Consider the following 21,009-nt stretch of genomic DNA (forward strand, 5'->3'; position numbering starts at 1 on the left):
ATGAGAAACCCCAAGGAGTGAAGCAAATTGACTGTGAGCTTGAGGGAATTGAGAGCTGCTTCTTTCGTCTGACTCCTGATGAGCCAATCGTCTAGATAAGGAAATACATGCACCTTCTGTTTATGGAGGTGTGCCACCGCCACACACTTTGTGAATACTCGAGGTGCTGAGGCTAGGCCGAATGGGAGCACTCGGTATTGAACATGTTGTCCTTCGACCAGAAATCGCAAGTATTGGCGTTGAGGAGGAAAGAAGGGAATGTGAGCATAGGCGTCTTGAAGATCCAGAGAGCAGAGCCAATCCCCTTTTTGAAGAAGAGGTAGCATGGTGCCTAATGATACCATCCTGAATTTTTCTTTTTTGAGAAATTTGTTGAGATTTCTGAGGTCTAGGATAGGACGTAGGCCTCCTGTTTTCTTTGGAATGAGGAAATAGCGGGAGTAGAATCCTCTGCCCTGCTGGGGCCCCGGAACTGGTTCTATGGCCCTGGCTCTATGGCCCTGGCTCTCAGAAGGGTGGATAATTCTGTTTTTAGAAGTTTGGAGTGGTGGTTCACTGACCAAGAGGAGATTGGTGGAGTTTCTTTTGGTACAGTGATAAAATCCAATTGGTACCCCTGAGCTGCAACGGAGAGTACCTATTGGTCTGTAGTTATGGAGGGGTCCAGTTGTGATGAAAAAAAGGCTATGAGACCTCCTACTGGTAGGTGTGGGAGTGGATTGAAGGATGGGCTTCTGCTCTCTGGGTATATTTCAAAACCCTGATGTTGATGCGGTCTGAGGAGGGGGCTGAGGCCTGGAAGGCCTTTGCCTAGACTGAGGACGCTGAGCTAGACGAGATGGTCGTGCACGGCTTGTTGGAGGATAGTAGCGTCGTTGGCGGTAATATGGACGCCTTGTATCCTGTCTGGGAAGTCTCCTGGAAGGAGGTTGGGACTCCTGAGGAATTAAGGAGAGCTGCTTGAGAGTCTCGGTATGTTCTTTTAACATAGCGACTGCTTCCTTTACCTTGTCTCCAAACAGGTTGTCTCCCAGACAAGGAAGGTCGGCCAGCCTCTCCTGTACACCTCTGGTCTTAAGTTTGATGCCTTAAGCCAAGCCCACCGACGAGCTGTAATTCCCAAAGCTGACAAACGAGATGCAGTTTCAAAACTGTCATAAGTCGCCCTAACTTCATGTTTGCCTGCTTCTAGGCCTTTATGCACTAATTGGAAGAAGGTTTCCTGGAACTGTTCAGGGAGTGTTTGGGTAAGCTCTTGGATCTGCTTCCAGAGATTACGTTGGTACTGATTCATGAAGAGCTGGTAAGCAGCAATTCGAGAGACCAACATAGATCCTTGAAATACTTTACGGCCTAAATTATCAAGGAATCTATTATCCTTTCCTGGTGGTGTTGAGGAGTGAGTTTTCACCCTTTTACCTTTTTTCTGTGCTGACTCAACTACCACGGATTGGTGAGGTAGCTGAGCCTTTTATTTATTTTATTTATTTATTTAGGATTTTTATATACAGACCTTCTCAATACAAGTATCAATCCTTTTGGAATCCTGGAATTGGTTGAACCAGGTATGTTGCATCTGATCTCTTGTTAACCGATGCAAATAAGCCAGGATGTTCCCACATTCGGTACATGAGTTCCTGGAGCACCTCATGCACTGGCACAGCCAAAATTTCCTTTGGTGGATCTACGAATTGTAGAACCTCCAGTGTCTTTTGTCTGGAATCTATCTCTGACTGTAGTTGGAAAGGGATAGTCTCCATGTCCTTTACGAAGTTGAAGAATGACAAATCCTCCGGAGGAGACTTTCTGCGGTCTTCTGGAGGTGAAGGTTCAGAAAGCATGTCCTCATCGGAAGAGACATCCGTGTCAGTGTCTGTTCCAGTGTCCCTTGGGTGTATTGTTGGCTGTGGCCTAAAAGGCATCGATGGTAAAGTATTTGGAATCGACGGGAATAGAGGAGACTGTGGGTGGTGAGGCCTAGGAACTCCTGAAGGTCCTGGTGAGGTGTCCTCCTCGATGCCTTGAGGTTTTCTTGAAACGGCATAGATTAAAATATCCAGTTTTTTCATCAGAGGTTGGAAAATAGAAACCTCTGGCGCTGGCATCGATGGAGTCATCGGAGGAATCGATGCTGGAATCTGAGGCGGCACCGATGGCCTCGGCGGCGGGATCGATGGTGACATCGGTATCGAGGGTAATGGATCCGATGGCACCGGAGCAGGTGTCGATGGCAAGGTTGGTGTCGATGGCTGTAATGGCATCGAGTCGAGGAGTGCTTCTCGTACCGCTTGATGGATGTATCCATCAAGTTCCGCCTGCACAGCTGATGGAATCAGAGCAGCTATGGGGGGGAGGCGGTGATGGCGATGCTGGTACCTCCTCAGAGCCCTGAGGAGGTACGGTACCCTGCACAGATACCGGTGGGGAATCGCCCTGGAATCGTAGGCCTCGGAGACTCCACGCTCAGCTGAGCTTTCTTAGCGGAGGAGGCCGATTCTGTCGATGACGTAGCAGGCACTGGATCGATGGTTGCGGCGTGCGGGCGTCGGTGCCGATGCTTCTCCTTAGCTTTCTCACTGCCCGATGTGGACGCCTTCGACGATGGCGAGGGGGAGGGAATAGACGCATCTCCGGCCTCACCTGGAAGTCGTTTTTTAAGGATGACTTTATGAATCGCTCCCGATGGAGACGATTGAGCTGATGTCGATGCTGCCGGGAGCAACTGAATTTTAAAAAGGTGCTCCATTTTCTCCATCCGGAGCAGACGTCCCTTCAATGTCATCTTGGCGCAGAGGGGGCAGGACCTGACATCGTGGTTCTCGCAGAGGCAAAGTACACATTCCTGGTGCGGGTCCGTTATGGACATGGTTCTAGCACAATTTGGGCATTTCTTGAAGCCCGAAGCCATTTTAGTCGGACAGCCATCGATGACTATGGTACGAAAAAACGGTGTGGAACCGACAAAAGTGAGAGAGAAAAAAAACTTACTGCAATGGTAAAGAAGGGAGACCCTTGCGGTTGGAAATTTTTCTAACTTTTTTGGAAAAGTTTTGAAGTGTGGAGAAAAATCACCACAGGACTCCAATTTAACCGCAAGGCTAACGACTCCGTGGAAAAAAGAAGACTGAAGGGAGACCCCTGTGGCAGAGAATATCATGGCATGCTGGGCATGCTCAGTAGGCACTCTGGGTGCCAGTCAAAAGTTTCATAGAAACTTTGACAGAAGTTTTTCCGTATAGGGCTCCATTACCGATGTCACCCATATGTAAGGAATAGCATCCTGCTTGTCCTGGGATAAAGATCTTAAGGATCTCTCTAGCTTTCACACAGTTTCTTATTCTCTCTAGATCTCTGGTGGGAAGAATATCCTTGAAACAAGCAGCTCTCTTGCTTCAGACAGGAAAGAGCAGCAGCCAAAACCTCCTCCTGGATCTTCTAACAAAATATCTCTTAGCCTCAAAAACGGATATAAACACCAGAGTTCCTCCTCACAACAGCACACCACCATGTCAGAGGTGGGTCTTCCCTATCCCTGGGCATCCCAAACACAGGGTTCTCCAATCCCCGTGCCCAAGAAAGGCCCAGATGTCCAGTGAGGCTCCTCCATGAAAAATCTCAAATGCTTGAAAATAACTCAGAGGGAAATTCAACCAGCTAGAGAGTAGATGAAGGAAAATCTTCCTGACCCTGGTTAATATCCCCAGGCTGTTTCCACTGACTCTGCCTGAAACATTAAAGCAAAAACTCCTCTACTCCTCTTAACTCTCACACATCTAAAGGGACTGCCCCCCAAGTTCTCTGGAAAGCTGCTAAATAGACTCTCAGAGGGATGGCAATTACAGACTCCACAAAGGGAGGGACTGCATTTGAATGGTACCTCCCCCTCAAACTAACCTGCACTGTGTCTAAACTAAAAGGTTCACGCAGGTCTTACTGGTGACATGAGCATAGAGTCCATCACAATAATAATATGGAATGATCTAATGTATGGAAAGCAGCTGATAAATCCAATAAAACCAGTACAAATTTGGAGCTCATTTCCAGACAATGCCTCAGAATATCCAAGCTAGAGATCATTACAGCCTCAGAAGCCAAATTTGTACTAGTCAAGAATGTTGTGCTGATCTATAAAGTCCTGCAGTTGTTTCAAGCCCAATCTCAATGACTTATGACAAAAAAGGGGAGAGAGAGACACACACACAGACAGACAGAAAGACACATACACTGTCTACAAGGCCCTTGTAGTAGTTAGCTATTAATATCTCTATAGGAGGACCACCTAGTAACTGGATGTGAGGTTTAAGTAGTAGTGTAGGGGTTAGGGGCCACTTCCATATGCAGAGTGAGACGTACGAACAGAACAGTACACTCTTGTGAAGACTTGATATCATTCGGAGTGAGGAAACTCAAAGATGAGATTTGTACAATGTTATCTCACCCTAACTTGATGGACTCTCTACCTGGGTAACATCAAGCTAGGTTGAGAGAACATTGTACAAATCTCATCTTTGTGTGAGCTTCCTCACTTTGAAGGACATCAAATCTTCACAAGAGTGTACTATTCGTATGTCTCACTCTGCATGTGAAAGTGGCCCCTAACCCCTACACTACTACCTAAACCTCACCTCGAGTTACTAGGTGGGCCTCCTATAGTAGCATAATAGCTTACTATGATGCCACCCCAGAGGCTCTCTCTCCTCTCCCACTCCCCTCTGTCCCTCCCCTCCCACATCTCTGTCCCTCCCCCAGCCTAAAAATGCCCAAAACAGAATTTGCGAAAAAATCGCAAATTGTATTATGGGCAAAACGCACAATATCACACAGGTTAACGCAATCAAAAAAGGTGTAGTTATTTTCGGCGTTAAAACTGTGCAATTTGGCTTCACACTCCCCATTCCCTCCCCTTTTAAACATTTGCAACATGCCATGCGTTATGGAACTTACTGCACACGTTATGGTATTTTTGACATGAGAAAATGACTTAATACATGTGAAAACGCCATAATACGATTTGATAAATGACCCTTTTAGATTGCTCCAGGTTTGATTTTTAATAGAGGTTTCATCCCTCTGACAGTTAAGCATTTGCTATATGAGAAGAATTACTGACAATGTCAAGTGCTACTGTCTTTATGACCATAATATCAAAGATTTAAAATACAATATGGACTTGATGATAATCTGTATTTCAGTCAAGATACTTAGTCAAAATGGGTCCAACTCAACTCAAGAATCTGATCATGTCTTTCTACTGGCAAGGCCTATATAGAACTTAAGAATTCTTGCTAGTCTTATTTTAGATAGTCAAAAAAAATATGGCTCCCACTAAAAAGGTATAAAAGAAATAAAATTTTAAAAACAAAAATAAAAGCTTATTGCAATGATAGTTATTCATGAGGTCTGTTCCAGAGAAAACATTATCAAACCTTTTATTAACTCAAAGCATTTTTCTCAAAGAAAATCACAAGGATTCATGGAACCGAAGGAGCATTTAGTTGATCAAGAAATTTAGTTGCTTGTTCTTTTGTCAGCAAGATAATGGTTTGACCTTCATGATATACTTTAAGTTTTGCCAGATATTACAGCAAAAATGTGATCCTTTTGTGGTATATCAGACAGATGGTAGAAAACTCTCTTCTACTCTCAGGTGCTTTGATGGAATAGTCATTAAACAGTAGAATCTGACAGCCTTCGTATTTCAAGGGGTTCAAGCCATGTTTCTTTTTGTATGCGGTAAAAAGTTTAATTTCATCAACACAATACAAAATTCTTGCCATTACTGGTCTCGGCTTAGTATTACTTTGAATGATCTGACCAACTCTATGGGCTCTCTCGACCACAATGGGTTCCAATTCAAGAGAGAGGCCCAAAACCTCCTGCAGCCATACCTGAATCAGTTGTATCAAGTCTGGATCTTTTTATATTTTCAGCATGCCAATCAAGCATAGATTTCTTCACCCTCTATTTTCTTGATCTTCTGCCTGTTCTAGCAAGTTTGTGGGTTGGTTTTTTTTTTTTTTTTTTTTTACAGCTGCTCTCTGTTTCCATTTAGAATTTCCTGCAATACTACATGGCTCTCTAAGACAACAATTCTATTCTTGGGTGTTTCCATGCTGTCGTTAAGTTCATCTATAGACGACTACAGCTTATTTAACTTATATTCAAGTGCCACTAAACCATTCTTTGCATTTTCTTTAATGAGTTTGGATTTCATGTCCTGCATCATCTTCTCAAACTCTGACGCCATTTGAGTCCGCCACCTTGCTTTTGTCTCCTGTCACTTGGCATTTTAGTGGATATGCCGCCCAGTGAAGACAATTTCAGCTTACACTATCTGTAAGTTACCATTAGTAAGGCTACATTAGTTCTGCACTAGAGAGAAACCAATTTAAAATGGTAAATAAGGTCAGCCTGGTTGGAGTACCCATGTCCTGCAAATTCTCAGCTTTATGATATCACCAGAAGTTTGCTGGTCATTTTAAATTCCTGTTTTTATTAATACAAGTTAAAAGGGGATTCTATCTGCAGAAGTTTCTGGGGTTGGTGATTAACTATTGTCTTGCAGGGGTTCATCAGACAAAAATTACTTAATCTAGTCAGAAGCAAAATAGAGTGCACTTGCAGCTTTGCTGAGATCCACACACCTTCCTGAACTTGATGCGCAGATAACTCCTTAAAGTTTAATTTGTATTTTAATATGGCTTGCTTTATTTCTTACTGCAAGTTTCTGTATAACTTGCATTTTGCTTGGTTTGAAATCTTTTCCCTACCTTTATAGAACTTAAGAATCCTTTCCATGCCTATTTTAACCCTGTCATAATTTCTGCATAATCTATGTTTTGCTTGGATTGAAATCTTTTTTCCTACCTATATAGAATTTAAGAATCCTTGCTAGCCTTATTTTAAATTGCTGTTTATTAATACAAGGAAGAAGGGGATTGTATCTGCAGAACTTATTTATTCTCTCCTACTCCTAGGGTGTTTTCTTCTTAAATAGTTCTTCCAAGGACTGAGATTAAGTAAAAAATAAGATCCAATACCAAATCAATTTGTATATTAATAACTTATTAGCAGAATGTCTTATTTAGTTTAACAATTGTAGTGATCATGACCCAAGGCCTTCCATTTGAAGACTCAAGGGTCTCCACATTTTCATTCAACGTCTCTGGAATGAAAAAGGAGCTGACATGTAAAAGAAGAATTGTGTAAGTTTCAGAAAACCTCTGCCACCTTGCTACATCTAGATTATCTCTCCCAGTTTCTACAGAGGATTCATAATCCCAAGAATAAATGGTTTACAGTGGGCTCTGGTAGAATAAGACCTGTGACCCAGACACAACCAATTTCGCCTACTGTGCAGCATGCAGTACAGAAACATTTTCAAAATTTAGGGAAGATTAGACACAAAGACCAATGCCTATTCTAAAGTATTACCTGTTCATGGAAATGGAAAGAATATAGATAATTTCAAAACATGGTATAAAGAAAGTGGTTTTGGATACAATGGAGGATGGGGCCATGCATGGAGCAGTAAAAGATTATATGGTAAGGATGGTCTACATTTGCTCATGGCGGGAAAGAGGATCCTAAGTGAAAAATTCAGGTCTTACATTATCAAGCATTTAACAAGAGAGGGTGGCAGGAGGTGCCCACTGAAATTGGCATGTCATTCCCAAGAAATACAGGAAATGGGAAGAGAAAAAAAATGCAAAATCAATCAGCTCAAAAAACAGAAAAAGTAACCTTAAAGAGCAGCAAACCAAGGAATAAAAGTTGGAAAGCTAGGACAACAAATGCTCATAGTCCGGGCAATAACATCCCAGACTTGCAGGCGCTAATGGTAGAGGTGGTCTTGGGACATTGTTGTTACAGAAACATCATTCACAGAGTCTCATGATTGGGATATGGCCATCTCAGGATATAACTTAAGGAAAGACAAAATACAGAAAAAGGGAAGTAGCACTCATACAAAAACAATATCTAAGCAACCGACATGCAAGGGACATGGGACAGGGAAGCAGCACTAAGGGCTGTCCTTTATTAAAAAAAAAAATAAAAATGGTGCCTCCATCTACACTGGTGTGGTCTACATGTTTCTGACTCAAAAAGGAGAACTGGAGAGAGATCTGTTTGAAGACATTCAAAAGGTGGAAAAAAGAGTGAAGTGTAGCTCGTTGGAGATTTTAATCTGCCGGATATGGTTTGGAGTAACCCCCTTCTGCAGAATCTACAAGTAGAGAGATAGTGGATGCTCTTCAAGGAGCTCTGCTCAAATAAATGGTAATGGAACCCACGAGGGTGGGTGTGATACTAGACCTAGTGCTCACAAATGGGGATAATGTCTCTAATGTCCAGGTAGGTGCTCACCTGAGCACTAGTAATCAGACGGTATGGTTTGATATAGCACATAGGATACAGAGAATTCATACGAAGAGCCAAGTTTTGAATACCTTTGTCAATATAGGGGATGAATCTGGAGAAAGAACTAGAAGACTAGGAGAAAATGGGTGAGGTAGAACAGTGGGCCAGATTAAAAGGAACTATTACAAACAAATCTCTATTTTAGAAAACTGAACATAAGAGAAAATGAAACCAATCTGATTCTCAAAGGAGGTGGCTGAAAAAATAAAAGCAAAAAGAACAGCATTAAAGAATACAAAGGATCCCCATAAAGAAGAAGATGAGGAAGAATATCTGGCAAAAGTGAGGGGAGACAAAGAAAGCAAAAAGGTCAAGCAAAACAAGGATTGCCAAAGAGGTAAAAGCAAGGTGACAAAACATTTCTCAGATATATCAAAAAAGAGGAAGGCCCAAGGTAGTATAGTAAAATTGAAAAGTGACAAGAATCAATGTGTGGAGAAAAAGAAACAGCAGAAATATTAAACTACATCAGTATTTATTTATTTATTTAGAATTTTTATATACCGACATTCTCAATAGACATATCGAATCAGGTCGGTTTCCATAAAACAAAACAGTCGCTGTATGTGTTCACTAAAGACTACCCTGGAGATGGATTGTTGCTGGTTGACAAGACCATAGATGGAAGTGGAGTAGATGCAACCCCATTTACAGAAATGTATGGGAGGAGCTAGGAAAACAAAGTAGACAAGGCCATGGGGCCAGATGAAGTACATCCCAGGATATTAAGGGAGTTAAGGGATGTTGCATTTGGTGGTCTGCGGGCTGGTCCCCTGGACCGCCACTCTTACCTCCAGCCCCATGCCCTCACCAATGCCTCCGATGCCGGGGCAGGCCACTGAATGGCTGCACAGCTGGCCACCATGTCTGAAAGGCCAGAGTGGAGGAAGGGAGAGAGACGCAGACACTGACTCTGGGCTGCCCTAGGTGCGCATATGCCCAACTTCCTGTAACTTAAAGGGCTCACAGCGGGAACTTTCCCCACAGTGCCTGCTGACGACATCAGAGCTCCCTTCCTGTATAAGGTTCACTCTCCTTGCACTCCCTGCCTTGGCAATAGGTAGTCTTAGAAATACATTGCCTCAGCATTCTTAATTCCTGTCTTGTGTTCTTGATTCCTGCTATGTTCCTTGAGTTCCTGTGTCTTGGTACAAGTTCCGTTGGCTGCCTGGTTCGTCTTGAGTTCTTGGCTTCCTGGACAGTCTTCCTCATCCATCTTCAGTGTTCCTCCTTGCTCCTGTGACCCCCTCATCCTTCTCTTCCTTTCTTGATTCTTCGGATTGGACTTCTGGCTTGACTTTGGATTGGACTTTGATGCTGCTTGACCTCTGCCTGGCACTGACAACTGTATGTTTATCGTTTTTGAGTCAACTCTGCCTGGCCCAACCTCTACCTGAACCTTGACCCTGAGAGAACTCTGTCTGCCTTGACCACAGCTTGAACAGACTGTTTTCCTGTCTCCTGCTTGACCTGACTCTGCTTTCCTTACTGTGCTGGCCTGTTACACTGGCTTTATATGCAAAGAAAATGTCTTGTGCACATACCATGTTTTTGGTACAGAAAACATGGTTTGTGCACGCTAAGCATGCTTTTTGTGCACATTTTTTAAGATATACTTCCTTTTTTTTTTTTTTTTTTTTAAATACTTCTGATGCATTAGTATGCCATTAGTTTACTGTATCAGGAATTACATGTTTTTAAAGCATGAGTAAAGAAAATATGCACTAAGTTCAGTGCATATTTTTTGCACAATTTATTATATCAGATTCTAGTTCTTTTGCTCAACCAGTGGGTCACCAAGTTTACAATTTTTGTTCCAGCTCTGACTGCCTATCTTACATGTTTTCTCTGTGGAACAGTGCTGAAATCTAGATAGGCCATATCTACTGCACCCTGTTAAGCGCCAAACACGCTTAAGGCGCTTCTCCACGGACAAGGATACCATACCAAAATTTGTAGAAACAAATATCAATTTTTTATTGCATAACAGTAAGCAATACAGGTATCCTTGGGAGGTACCTATACTGTATACCAGCTACTTCTTCTTGTACACCAGTTACTTCTTTTATAGGTGAAATAGTCAATCTGAAGTAAATAAATCCCTAAATTGCATGAACCTATGGAAGTATCAAGTACAGTTTCTCATGTTAAAAAGAAGATAAATTAGACCTATGTTACCCTGATCCCTTTACCAAATTGGGGCCTACTTGCCTGGTGTTCACATCAATCTTCTGTTAGTCCTGTGTCCTGTCACTTTTTCACTGTTAAGGAAATTTTCATGGCTTTCATGGCTTAAGATGTTTTTACAAGTGCCACTGTAGTTAAAATCCTAGCCTGAGATTCTGACACTTTCCTTCTGCTTAGTGTGACCCTATGACCACCCATCACAAGTTTTAGACAGCTCTGGCTGCTGTCCAGATGTCTCCTAGAATTTCTCCAGGTCAAGCTCAATAGGGCATTTAGGGTTCACATAGCCAGAACTGTAAGCAGGCCAAGGCATCAGAGGATTCTGGGTCAATCACAGTCTCCATGTTGGTCTCAGACTCAGGCACATATATCAACTCCCTGATTTATTATTTTGGTCATTTTCCCCTTTATGAATTTATGATCCTGTAATCCACTTGCTTCAAGGTATGTTGCACTATTCAGTCCTTCAGTGATATTTTTATTTTAACATGTATGTAGTTTTCTGCTTCCTTCTTGTTACTACCCTTCTGGATCAGTTCTGCAACTACCTTTCTCCAGTCTCTGGGAACCTATCCTTTTTCAAGTGATAAGTTGAAGACCTGTGAAGGCATAGATGGGAATGATCAATCTTCTGCGTTTGTTGTAACATCCAAGGCTTGCATCTATAGAGTTGAGTTGTGAGGACAACTGCATGATAAACTATCAGCTTGGTCATCACATGAACACCATGCAAGTTACCACATACACTGCCATAAGAGTCCAAACGCAAAGCTAGCATTGGTCAGATTGGTAATAACATCAAAACCTATGCTAACCGTGAGTCAAATATCTTAGCAGGCTGCAACAGAATAGAAAGAATCTGCCATAGAATACAAAGTTCAAGTACAAGAGGTCACACCATATGAAGCTGAAAAGAGGGAAGCTCATATCAGAAAATTTCCTCAAGAAGGACTTCTAGAGTAGATTTCCAGTACACATTATATGAGCCAAAACAGTAGCAGAATACAAGCATGCATAAGATACATACAAAGGAAATCTCATGGCAGAGGAAGGAAAATCTCAGATCAAGTAAGATTGGTGACAGCACAATTGGCAGATATAAATAGGCAGACTGGGTGGACCAACTGGTCCTTTTCTGCCAACAACTTCAATATTTATATGTGTGCATTTTAATGAAAAAAGGAAAAGTTAACCTGTAATAACTGTTCTCCCAATGTATGATTTTCATGGATTGACTAGTAGGTAGCTTGATGGATGCTAGAGTAGAGAAACACATGCTCATGGTTGAGAACTTGACATATAAGTGCTAAAAAGAGGTGCAAAGCTCCAGAACACATGCTTAGCATTATAGAACCTAACTAAGAGCTAGACAGAAAACCGAACACAAGAGTGGATGTTCCCACTAGTGTAGATAAAAAAGGCTAAATGCTTACAGTACCATCAACAAGCATCAGAGCACCAATGATATGCCTCGCAGACAGAATGCCCAAGCTATGGGCTGGCACTAAAACACCTGTGAGAAGCATCAGCCTGATTCATTACTTCTGCCAATGTAATACCAAGCTTTAAAAGGGGCTCCAGGGGAGTTCCAGGAAACTAGAGACTAATGAATCTTAGGTCAGTGACTGGAAAATTGGTAGAACTTATTCTAAATAATAAAACTACTGAATAAATAGACATTGTTTAATGGAATAGAGCCAACATAGATTACTCAAGGGAAGCCTTGCCTCAATGTGCTACATTTTTCTTGATGGGGTTAATAAACATGGATAATGGTGTGCCAATGGATCTAGACTATCTGGATTTTCAGAAGATATTTCACAAAGTCCCTCATGAGAGAGTCCTGAGAAAATTTAAAGTCATGAGATAGGAGGCAATACCTACTGTGGATTGTGAACTGATTAAAAGATCGAAACTAGAATAGGGCCAAGGTGAAATGTCTTACCTGCCAATTTTCTTTCCTTTCTTTGAGTCCTGCCAGACCAGTGGGATATGCTCCTCTATCAGCAGATGGAGGTAGAAAGCAACTGATTTGCTAATGTCACCTAATATAGAGTCCTGTGCTCACCTCAGCTTGCCAGTATTTTCTGTAACAAACTTCAAACCACAACATCCCCAAAGAACTTCTACCAAAGGATTCTTAGAGACAAAGACAAGTAACCCCCAAACTCAGAGGGCATAAAAAGTTGGGACTCCTAAAAGTGATTGCCAAACACAAATAATAATATGCAATAGTTCTTGAATAAAGCAGGGGAAACACCACTGACAGAGCATATCAACAAGCAAAGAGCAGCCGACAACCTGAGGTCTAGGCTGATTCTGGAAGAACGAAAGGAAGTTAGCAAACAGGACTAAATTTCACCTCTCTTATCTCTATCAGACCAGTCTAGATAACTGGGATGTACCAAAGCCATCTCTCAGACTGGATGGGATACTGAAAAACCTGCTCTCAAAATAACTGAGCCAAAAGCGGCATCCTCTAAAGCTCAGATGTCCAGATGGTAATGCTTTGTGAAAGAATGCAAGGCTGCCCACGTAGTCAGTCTGCAGATCTCCAAGGAAGAAACCAATCTCAAAACCACCCAGGAAGAGGCCTGAGCCCTAAAACCTCTGGAAGGAGTCATTCCCATATAAATATTAAGTGGAGCCTATGGCTCCTTGATCCAATGATCAATACATGCTTTAGAATTAGCCTCTCCCTTATTTAGCCCATTGAACAAGACAAATGATCAACTTCCTGATGGACTTAGTCACTTTGAACTACCATAGTAGCACCCTGTGCACATCCAATCAGTGAAGCTCTTCACTACTCTTCTACAAGTAGTCCTCCTTAAAGAAGGAGAGAAACAGCATCTGGTGAATATGAAACAGATAACACAGCAATAAGGGAACTGTGCTAATTGAGACTATTCCCTCAGAAACATATAGAAATAACTCTGAACAACATGTTTCCCAACCAGTGGGCCATGGCACATTGGTGTGCCTTGAAATCTGATTGTGTGTGCCACAGAAGTTACCACTGCTTGATGCTCAGATCTAGACCACACCTGGGCTCTGCTTTCATCACTTCACAGCAATAAGAAGAACCAGCTATAGAGCTCTTAAACATATAGGACATGTGTAATCATGCATGCCTCTTCTTCCTAGGTAAAGCATTGGCTCATTGTGACAATTTCACGTGGTCTCTGCCCTCTTTCTTTGCATTAAAATTTGGAAGAGAGACTTGTGTAGCTTTTGACCATATGAATGCTCTCCACGTTCACATTGCCCGTCCCATAGAGGTTGGTGTGCCACATAACATTTTTGTTAATGTAGGAGTGGCACCTTGAGCTTGAAAAGGTTGGGAAACACTGCCCTAGACAGCCTGCAGCTCAGAAATCCTTCTCGCTGAACAAAATGCTACCAGAAATTGTCTTCAGAGTGAGATCCTTCAGAGATATGTTCTTAAGTGTTTCAACAAAACATTGCCCTTTATCTTATTAATCTGGTTGTAGTAAGGTGCAGCTTCAAACTATTGAAGGGTTCAGTTTCTCAATTAGCATTTTTTATGAATTTGGTTTGTCATATAATGCAACAGATAGCCCAGTTTTCCATCCATTTTTGAAGTTTATAAATGAACTTTTCATTTTAACTTCAGCATAAAATTTTTAAGGGAGGTCAGCACTAACACTGGTGTGTAATTCTAGGGTATAGATTTTTGCAATTTCACAATCATTTTTTAAACTCAAATCTCACTTTAAAATAAAATGTGCCATCTTTTATTAAGAGTGTTAAAGAAAAAGTTGCTATATTTCTTTTTAAAGAATTTCACAAATCAAAAGAGAATGCAAAATTAGCCTGACCATGGATGCACATAGCACCAAAGAGAACTTGCTTTTCACATGTAGTGGTATCTCAGCAGATTTAAATACGGTAGTAGATTTAGTTCATATTCTCAAATAAAAAGAGGACTCTCTGGTGCTGGCAAGAACCATGTTACTGAACTAATTTGAGAAAGTATTCTGTTTTCTTGGATTCTTTAAAAAATAATATTCTGATTGAATCATTGATTTTACTTGTGAGAAACTGGTATTTGTGTACATATAGCTATTCTATTTCCAATGTTAGCTTTTAGGTCTTTCTGCATGGTTTTGTTTTTATGTAAATTCTTTATTGATTTGCTCTCTGTTTTTATAACCAATGAGAAGTTTATGGAAAAGTGAGATAAATCTGTAAATTATTAGTTGCCATGAACATTTTTTAAATATTGTAGAGCATATGGTAGATACAGTTTTTCTTTAAAATAGCAGTTAACAGTTTCCATTACATTCTATAAAATGTACTTACAATGCACCCACTTAGAGTTCATCTAATTATGCTATGCTGTCGTCATACAAAAAAACCAGGAAACAAGTAACCTATCAGGGCAAAATTAATACAAATTTGCTTGAAAAGAACTGAATATGAGATTTTGGGCCACTCGATAAAAAAGCTTTAAATTAATTTACTGTACACATAATTACCCACTTTACCTTAGTAGAAAGGAAGCTTGTGTTTACTGTATTAAGCTCGAGATATTTTAAATATTTTTAAAAAATTATCATACAGACCTATAATTTCCCAGTTTAACCCAGACAATGTCCTGGAAGCGAGGTTTCTTTCCTGCCTTGCAGTCATTGCAGTACCAGCTTCCATCAGGCATTTCAATGTTCAGACAGTCTGGGTGAAAAGCTGCTGGACACGACTCGCAGCACAATAGGCTTCCCCCTATAGAGAAACAGTGAAACACAAAGTATTAACACTTAGTTTTTGTAAACAATAAGAACACCATGACATTTATTTATTTAAAAGAATTTATGTTCTGCAAAAATAAAAAATTAAACTTATCTGATAATTCTTTCCCTTTTTTCTGCTACACCAGTCCAGAATGATTGGGATCAGCTGATGAAGGCGAAGAGTCCTTTTAATTATTTAATACAGATGATATATCTATCTATATATTTTCTGGCAAAATCCTAACTGGTCTGTATCCTTCTGTCAAAGCTTCTATTCAAAGTTCTTAAGTTTTCCCTCTTTTTTTTTTTTTTTTTTAATTTGAAGTGCCTAGAATTTTCCTCTCTCTTAATATATATATATTGGAAGGATGTCTGGCATGGTGTAGCAGAAATAAAGGAAAGAAAATGATCAAGTTTAGTTTATTTTTTTTCTCTGTCGGCTTTCTGCTACACCAGTCCAAATGAATGGAAGTACCAAAGCCCAATTATTTAGGAAGGGTGAATGTTAAACTTACTTCTAAGATGCTTGCTCCATAAAAGCAGCATTTTCCTCAGCAAAAACATCCAACCTTAAATGTCTTGTGAAGATATGAACTATATGACCCATGTTGCCACTTTATAAATTTCTTTTGGAATTACTGCACTCAGCTCTGCTCAAGAAGACAACTGAGCTCTTATTGAGTAGGCTTTTATTAACTCTGGGACCTGTTTAAAATAAACAGTATCTTCAGCATACTTTTAAAAGGAAACCATCTTGTAATTATTGTCTTAGATCACGGGTCGGGACCCAATGGCTCGCGAGCCATATGTGGCTCTTTTGATGGCTGCATCTGACTCGCTGACAAATCTTTAATAAAAAAGTAAAAATCTAACAAAACCCCCCACCCTCCTGACGCCCCCCAAGACCTCCAAAATTAATTTACTACAACCCCCCACCCTCCTGACCCCCCCAAGACCTGCCAAAAGTCCCTGGTGGTCCAGCAGGGGTCCCCACCCTCGTAGACTCGCATCCATGGTGAGCAGGATCCAGATCGGTGGGGATAGCCTTACTCCCTTGCTCAGGTGGTCTTCTTGTAGCCACCATTATACCTGGGTTCGAATCTCCTCTGGGAGCTGTAGTAGAACGGAATAGTTCTGGGACATCGGATTCCATCGTGACAGCAGGGAACGCTGTAGGGGCCGCATGTGTGCTCTTGCCCATGGGAGTACTTCCAGTGTGGATGACATGAGGCCGAGAACATGGAGGTAGTTCATCAGTCTTCGTCTTGGGGCGAAGACTGATGAACAGGTTTCACAACTGGTTCATCAGCCTTGTTCTCCTTGTAGGAGTCAGAATAACCTTGTCTTGTCTGGTGTCGAACCTGACTCCCAGGTATTCCAGAGATTGGGAGGGCTGCAGACAGCTCTTGTTTGTGTTGACCACCCATCAGAGGTTCTCCAGTAGTTTTGACACTGTTGGTTGCCTGATGGCTTTCCTCTGGGGATTTTGCTCTGATCAGCCAATCGTCAAGATATGGGTGTATGAGGATTCCTTCTTTCCGCAGTGACGCCACCACTACAACCATGATATTGGTGAATATTCGGGGAGCTGTGGCTAGCCCGAAGGGTAGTGCCTGGAACTAGTAGTGGTGGTCCAGGATCGCGAAGCGTAGAAAACGCTGATGCTCGTGGTGGACCGGGATGTGCAGGTAGGCTTCTGACATATTCAGGGATATGAGGAATTCTCCCGGCTGTATCACTCTTATGACCGAGCGTAGGGTTTCCATGTGGAAGTGAGGGACCTTCAGGTGACAGTTGACCGACTTGAGATCCAGGATGGGTCGGAACGTACCCTCTTTCTTGGGAACGATAAAATAGATGGAATAGTGCCTAGTATTTTGTTGTTGCATGGGCACTGGTGTTATGGCCTTTAAGGTGAGCAATTTGGTCAGCGTGGTTTCCACTGCCCTCCTTTTGGAGAGGTTGTGGCAGGGAGATTTAACAAATTTGTCTGGAGGAATGTTGTGGAACTCCAGATAATATCCCTCTCAAATGATGGTTAGGACCCACTTGTCCGAAGTTATCTCAACCCATCTTTGGTAGAATAGGGCAAGCCTGCCCCCTATGGCTTCTTCCTGTGGATGGGCCGGCTGATTTTCATTGTGGGGTGCGGCAAGGGCCTGGGCCAGAGCTGGCTCCTCTTCTGCTGTCTTTGTTCCAAAAGGACTGGCCCCTGCCTGCGGGGCGAGATGCTTGATATGTATTTTTGTATGGTTTGAAGCGCTGTGATCCCCTGCCCTTAGATGTTCGGGGGGGGGGGGGGGGGAGGGACACTGGCTTCTCTTGTTCTTGTCCTCCGGTAGCCACTGTACTGGGGATTCACCCCATTTGTCGGCTAACTTTTCCAGTTCGCTTCCGAACAGGAGGGTTCCCTTAAAGGGCATTCTCGTGAGTCTCGTCTTGGAAGTCGCGTCGGCTGACCAGCTTCAGAGCCAGAGTTGCCTTCTGGCTGCCACCACGGATGAGACACCTCTGGCTGCAGTGCGCACCAGGTCGGAGGTCGTATCCGTGAGGAATGATACTCCTTGGTTCTAGTGCTTTGACAGGTGTGGTGGCGTTCCTGATTTTTGATAAACAGGCATGTGTCACCACAGCGCAGCAGGCTGCGATCTGTAGCGACATAGCTGATACGTCGAATGACTGAGTATGGATTCCAGACTTCTGTCCTGGGTATTGGACAGAATAAGCTAGTACAGAGAACAGAAAAAACTAGTGTGCAGTTAGAAGGAAAAGAAGAAGTGATGAGTCAGTTTTTGTATGCTCCAGATTGTCCAGTAAATTTGTTAGGAAGGGATTTGTATCCTTGAGTGCCATGCCTCCCTCGACTGGGATGATAGTGCGCTTAGTGACCGCGCAGACCATGGCATCCACTTTGGGGAATGCCAGGAAATCTTTTGCCGTGGGGTCCAGGGGGGTACGTGGCTGCCAGGGTCCACCCCCCCTTTGAACGTGGCCTCTGGAGAGTCCCATTCCAGGTAAATCAGCTGTTAGACAGCTTGCAGCAAAGGGAAATGGCGGGAGGCTTGATGGAGTCCCTCGAGGAGGGGGTTCGTCTTCGGTTCCCCTGTAGCACTTGTGCCTGGGATAGCGAGCTCTTTCAAGCTGTCCACCACGAGGTCTGAAAGCTCGTCTTTGGCGAAGAACCGCCTCATGGTTCGGTAGGGTTCCGTTCCTGGGGGGATTTTTCCTTCCTCCAAGGAGTCTTGACCCTCATCCGAGGTGTCCGTGTCCCCAAAGCTGGGGCTTTGGGGCGGGCGAGGCACTTCTCTGGGTTTAGAGGGTCCCGGGACATTAGGGTCCTCTGGGGAAGGCTGTGGCTGTGTCATTGTAGGCACCGGTTGCATGTGGACGAAGATATGTAGGCCTTGGAAGAATTCTACCCAGGAGAAAGATGCTGGGTCTAAATTGAGAGGCACTGCGTCCCCAGGAAGCCCCGTTTGAGGGAGGCTCCCACTGAGAGTAGCAAGGTCCGGTGTACTGTCGGTGGAACCGGATCCCCGTATTGGCTGGGGAGGACCTTTGGCTGGATCACCCAGAGCCTCCTCGCACTGTATACACAAGGCCGTGGCCTCTTCGTGTTGCGCCGCTCTAATGTGGCATGCTGGGCAGAGGCTCTGGGCCTTAAGCTTCTTGTCCAGTGGTGCCATGGTTTGTGTGCGGCGAAAAACTCCTGTTTGTGCGTTCAAGCGTACACCGGGAGGCTGAGATATGCGCTCTGGATGTGCCGAAGTTGTGCGTGTAGGTCGGATGCGCGTGCAGAGAGATGCGAGCGCTGCTCTCGCATGGGGTTTGACTTATGCACCCGGCACAGTTGAGCACATGGCTGAGCGCCTGGCGCCCTTCTGCGTGTCGCTGAACTTAAGCGCGCGCCGGTGTGCGCACAGGTGATTTTGTGCGCATGGCTCGCCTCTGTGCGCACAGAACGAATCGGACAGGGCGGCAATCAAATGGAAATGGCGACGGCGACCACGTGGGCAATATGGCCGGCTGGCTATCTGTACGGCTATTCGAGCCTCAGAGACCGGAGACTTTTATGAAGTTTTCTACCTTACCTTGTTTCGGCGTTTCCCGGTCTCATTCTGGGCGGTCTCTGGCTGCGGGGGGAGAGAGAAAATATACCTTCACCGCTGCACTCTAATTTGCACCTGCTGCCTCTCACCCGCATCCGATGCCAGGGGCTAAGTCCATGCCAGGAACTGGCTGTCGGACCGAAGCCTACCTCTGAGGGATCACGGAAATCACCTCAGGAATCTCGACTGGGGGAGGGACCCGTAGGTTTCACTGCAGGAGAGCGGGGCTCATCTGTAGAGGTAAGTTTTCTTCTTTGTTTTGGATTTCTTTGGTTAGAATACTCTAATGCTGTGCAAGCGTGTATAGTCCCAAACTGCAGTGGAGACGGGAAATACTGAAGAGCATGGCGTCTTGCAGGGGTATATGTACTAGGGCTGACGTCAGATTGAAATCTGATCCGTCTCCAACTGCTATCAGGAGCACACTATACCCATTGGTCCTGAGTCCATCTGCTACACGCTAGGAAATTGGCCTTTTACTCTTCTTCTACAGCAGGAATTCCTGCTGTCTGAACTACTAACCCCTTTTCTAAACTTCTTTGTAGGAAGGATAAAATATATGAAATTTGAGAGTGCCATGGTGAGATGAATTTCTTTTTATAAAAAGTTTCAATTCGTCCACTACCGCAGGGTTGAGGGACCACTTGTGTGGCTGGAAGGAATAAGGGACAGAGGTGCTGCCGCCCATGTTTGATTTCACAAGCACATCGAATAACACCGGCACATTGAAAACCCTTGTATTTATGATCGAATGAGAGACAGAGGTGCCGGTGCCCATACATGATTTCCCAAGCCTGTTTAATAACTAGTTGTTGCACAGTCTTATTTAAGACCTGGATATTCACTAACCAAAACACGACATAAGTTGAGCCCCTGATGTAGCCCCATTGTAAGAGGGCGAAACTCGACCTGAGTCGGGCTTGTTTACATATTCGTGTTACTGCTCAATAAAGAAATCCAGATTGGACACCTGGCTGCTAATCCTGTATTGATGCCCTCACAGCTTTGTTAGACAGCCTTCCTTGCTGTTTCTTCAGTCCAACTTGTGCAACAGGCACAACAACTGGTCTGCTGTTGGGGAAAAATGAGGCAGCCTGAAATCACAGCAGGTTGGATGTGGAAGGAGTTGGGACTATACTGGAAATAAGTTCTGTAAGACAGATTGTCCGAAGGCTGAATCTTGTCGTCCCTCCTTGTCCAAGCAGTAATGGGCTGCAAATGTGTGTAAAGAGGTCCATGTTGCAGCTTTACAGATCTCAGCAAGTGGTACAGAACACTCTGCCATTGCTCTGAGTGCGTTTTTACTCGTCCATGGAGAAAAAAGCCTGCTTTTTCATAGCAGAAGTCTATACAATCTGCTAGCCAGTTGGAGAGTTTGTTTGCCCACTACCTTACCTGGTTTTTGTCAAAAGAAACAAAGAGCTGGGTGGATTTTCTATGGACTCTAGTGTGGTCTAGATCAGTGGTTCTCAACCTTTTTTCTGTTGGGACACACCTGACAGATGGTTCTCACATGTGTGACACACTGACCCATGATC

General features: G+C 43.4%; 1 protein-coding gene across 6 annotated transcripts in view; it reads right to left on the reverse strand.

Annotated features, from left to right (window-relative positions):
- Window positions 1-21,009, reverse strand: part of NSD2 (nuclear receptor binding SET domain protein 2) — a 467,195-nt gene that overhangs the window by 110,436 nt on the left and 335,750 nt on the right. For all 6 annotated transcript variants that reach the window (XM_029592506.1, XM_029592533.1, XM_029592496.1 and 3 more), the window contains exon 15: window positions 15,198-15,354. In XM_029592506.1, the coding sequence (XP_029448366.1) occupies window positions 15,198-15,354 (157 nt within the window). The remainder of the gene's footprint in view (window positions 1-15,197; window positions 15,355-21,009) is intronic.

This window comes from Rhinatrema bivittatum, chromosome 1, assembly GCF_901001135.1.
Source record: "Rhinatrema bivittatum chromosome 1, aRhiBiv1.1, whole genome shotgun sequence".
NCBI lineage: Eukaryota > Metazoa > Chordata > Amphibia > Gymnophiona > Rhinatrematidae > Rhinatrema > Rhinatrema bivittatum.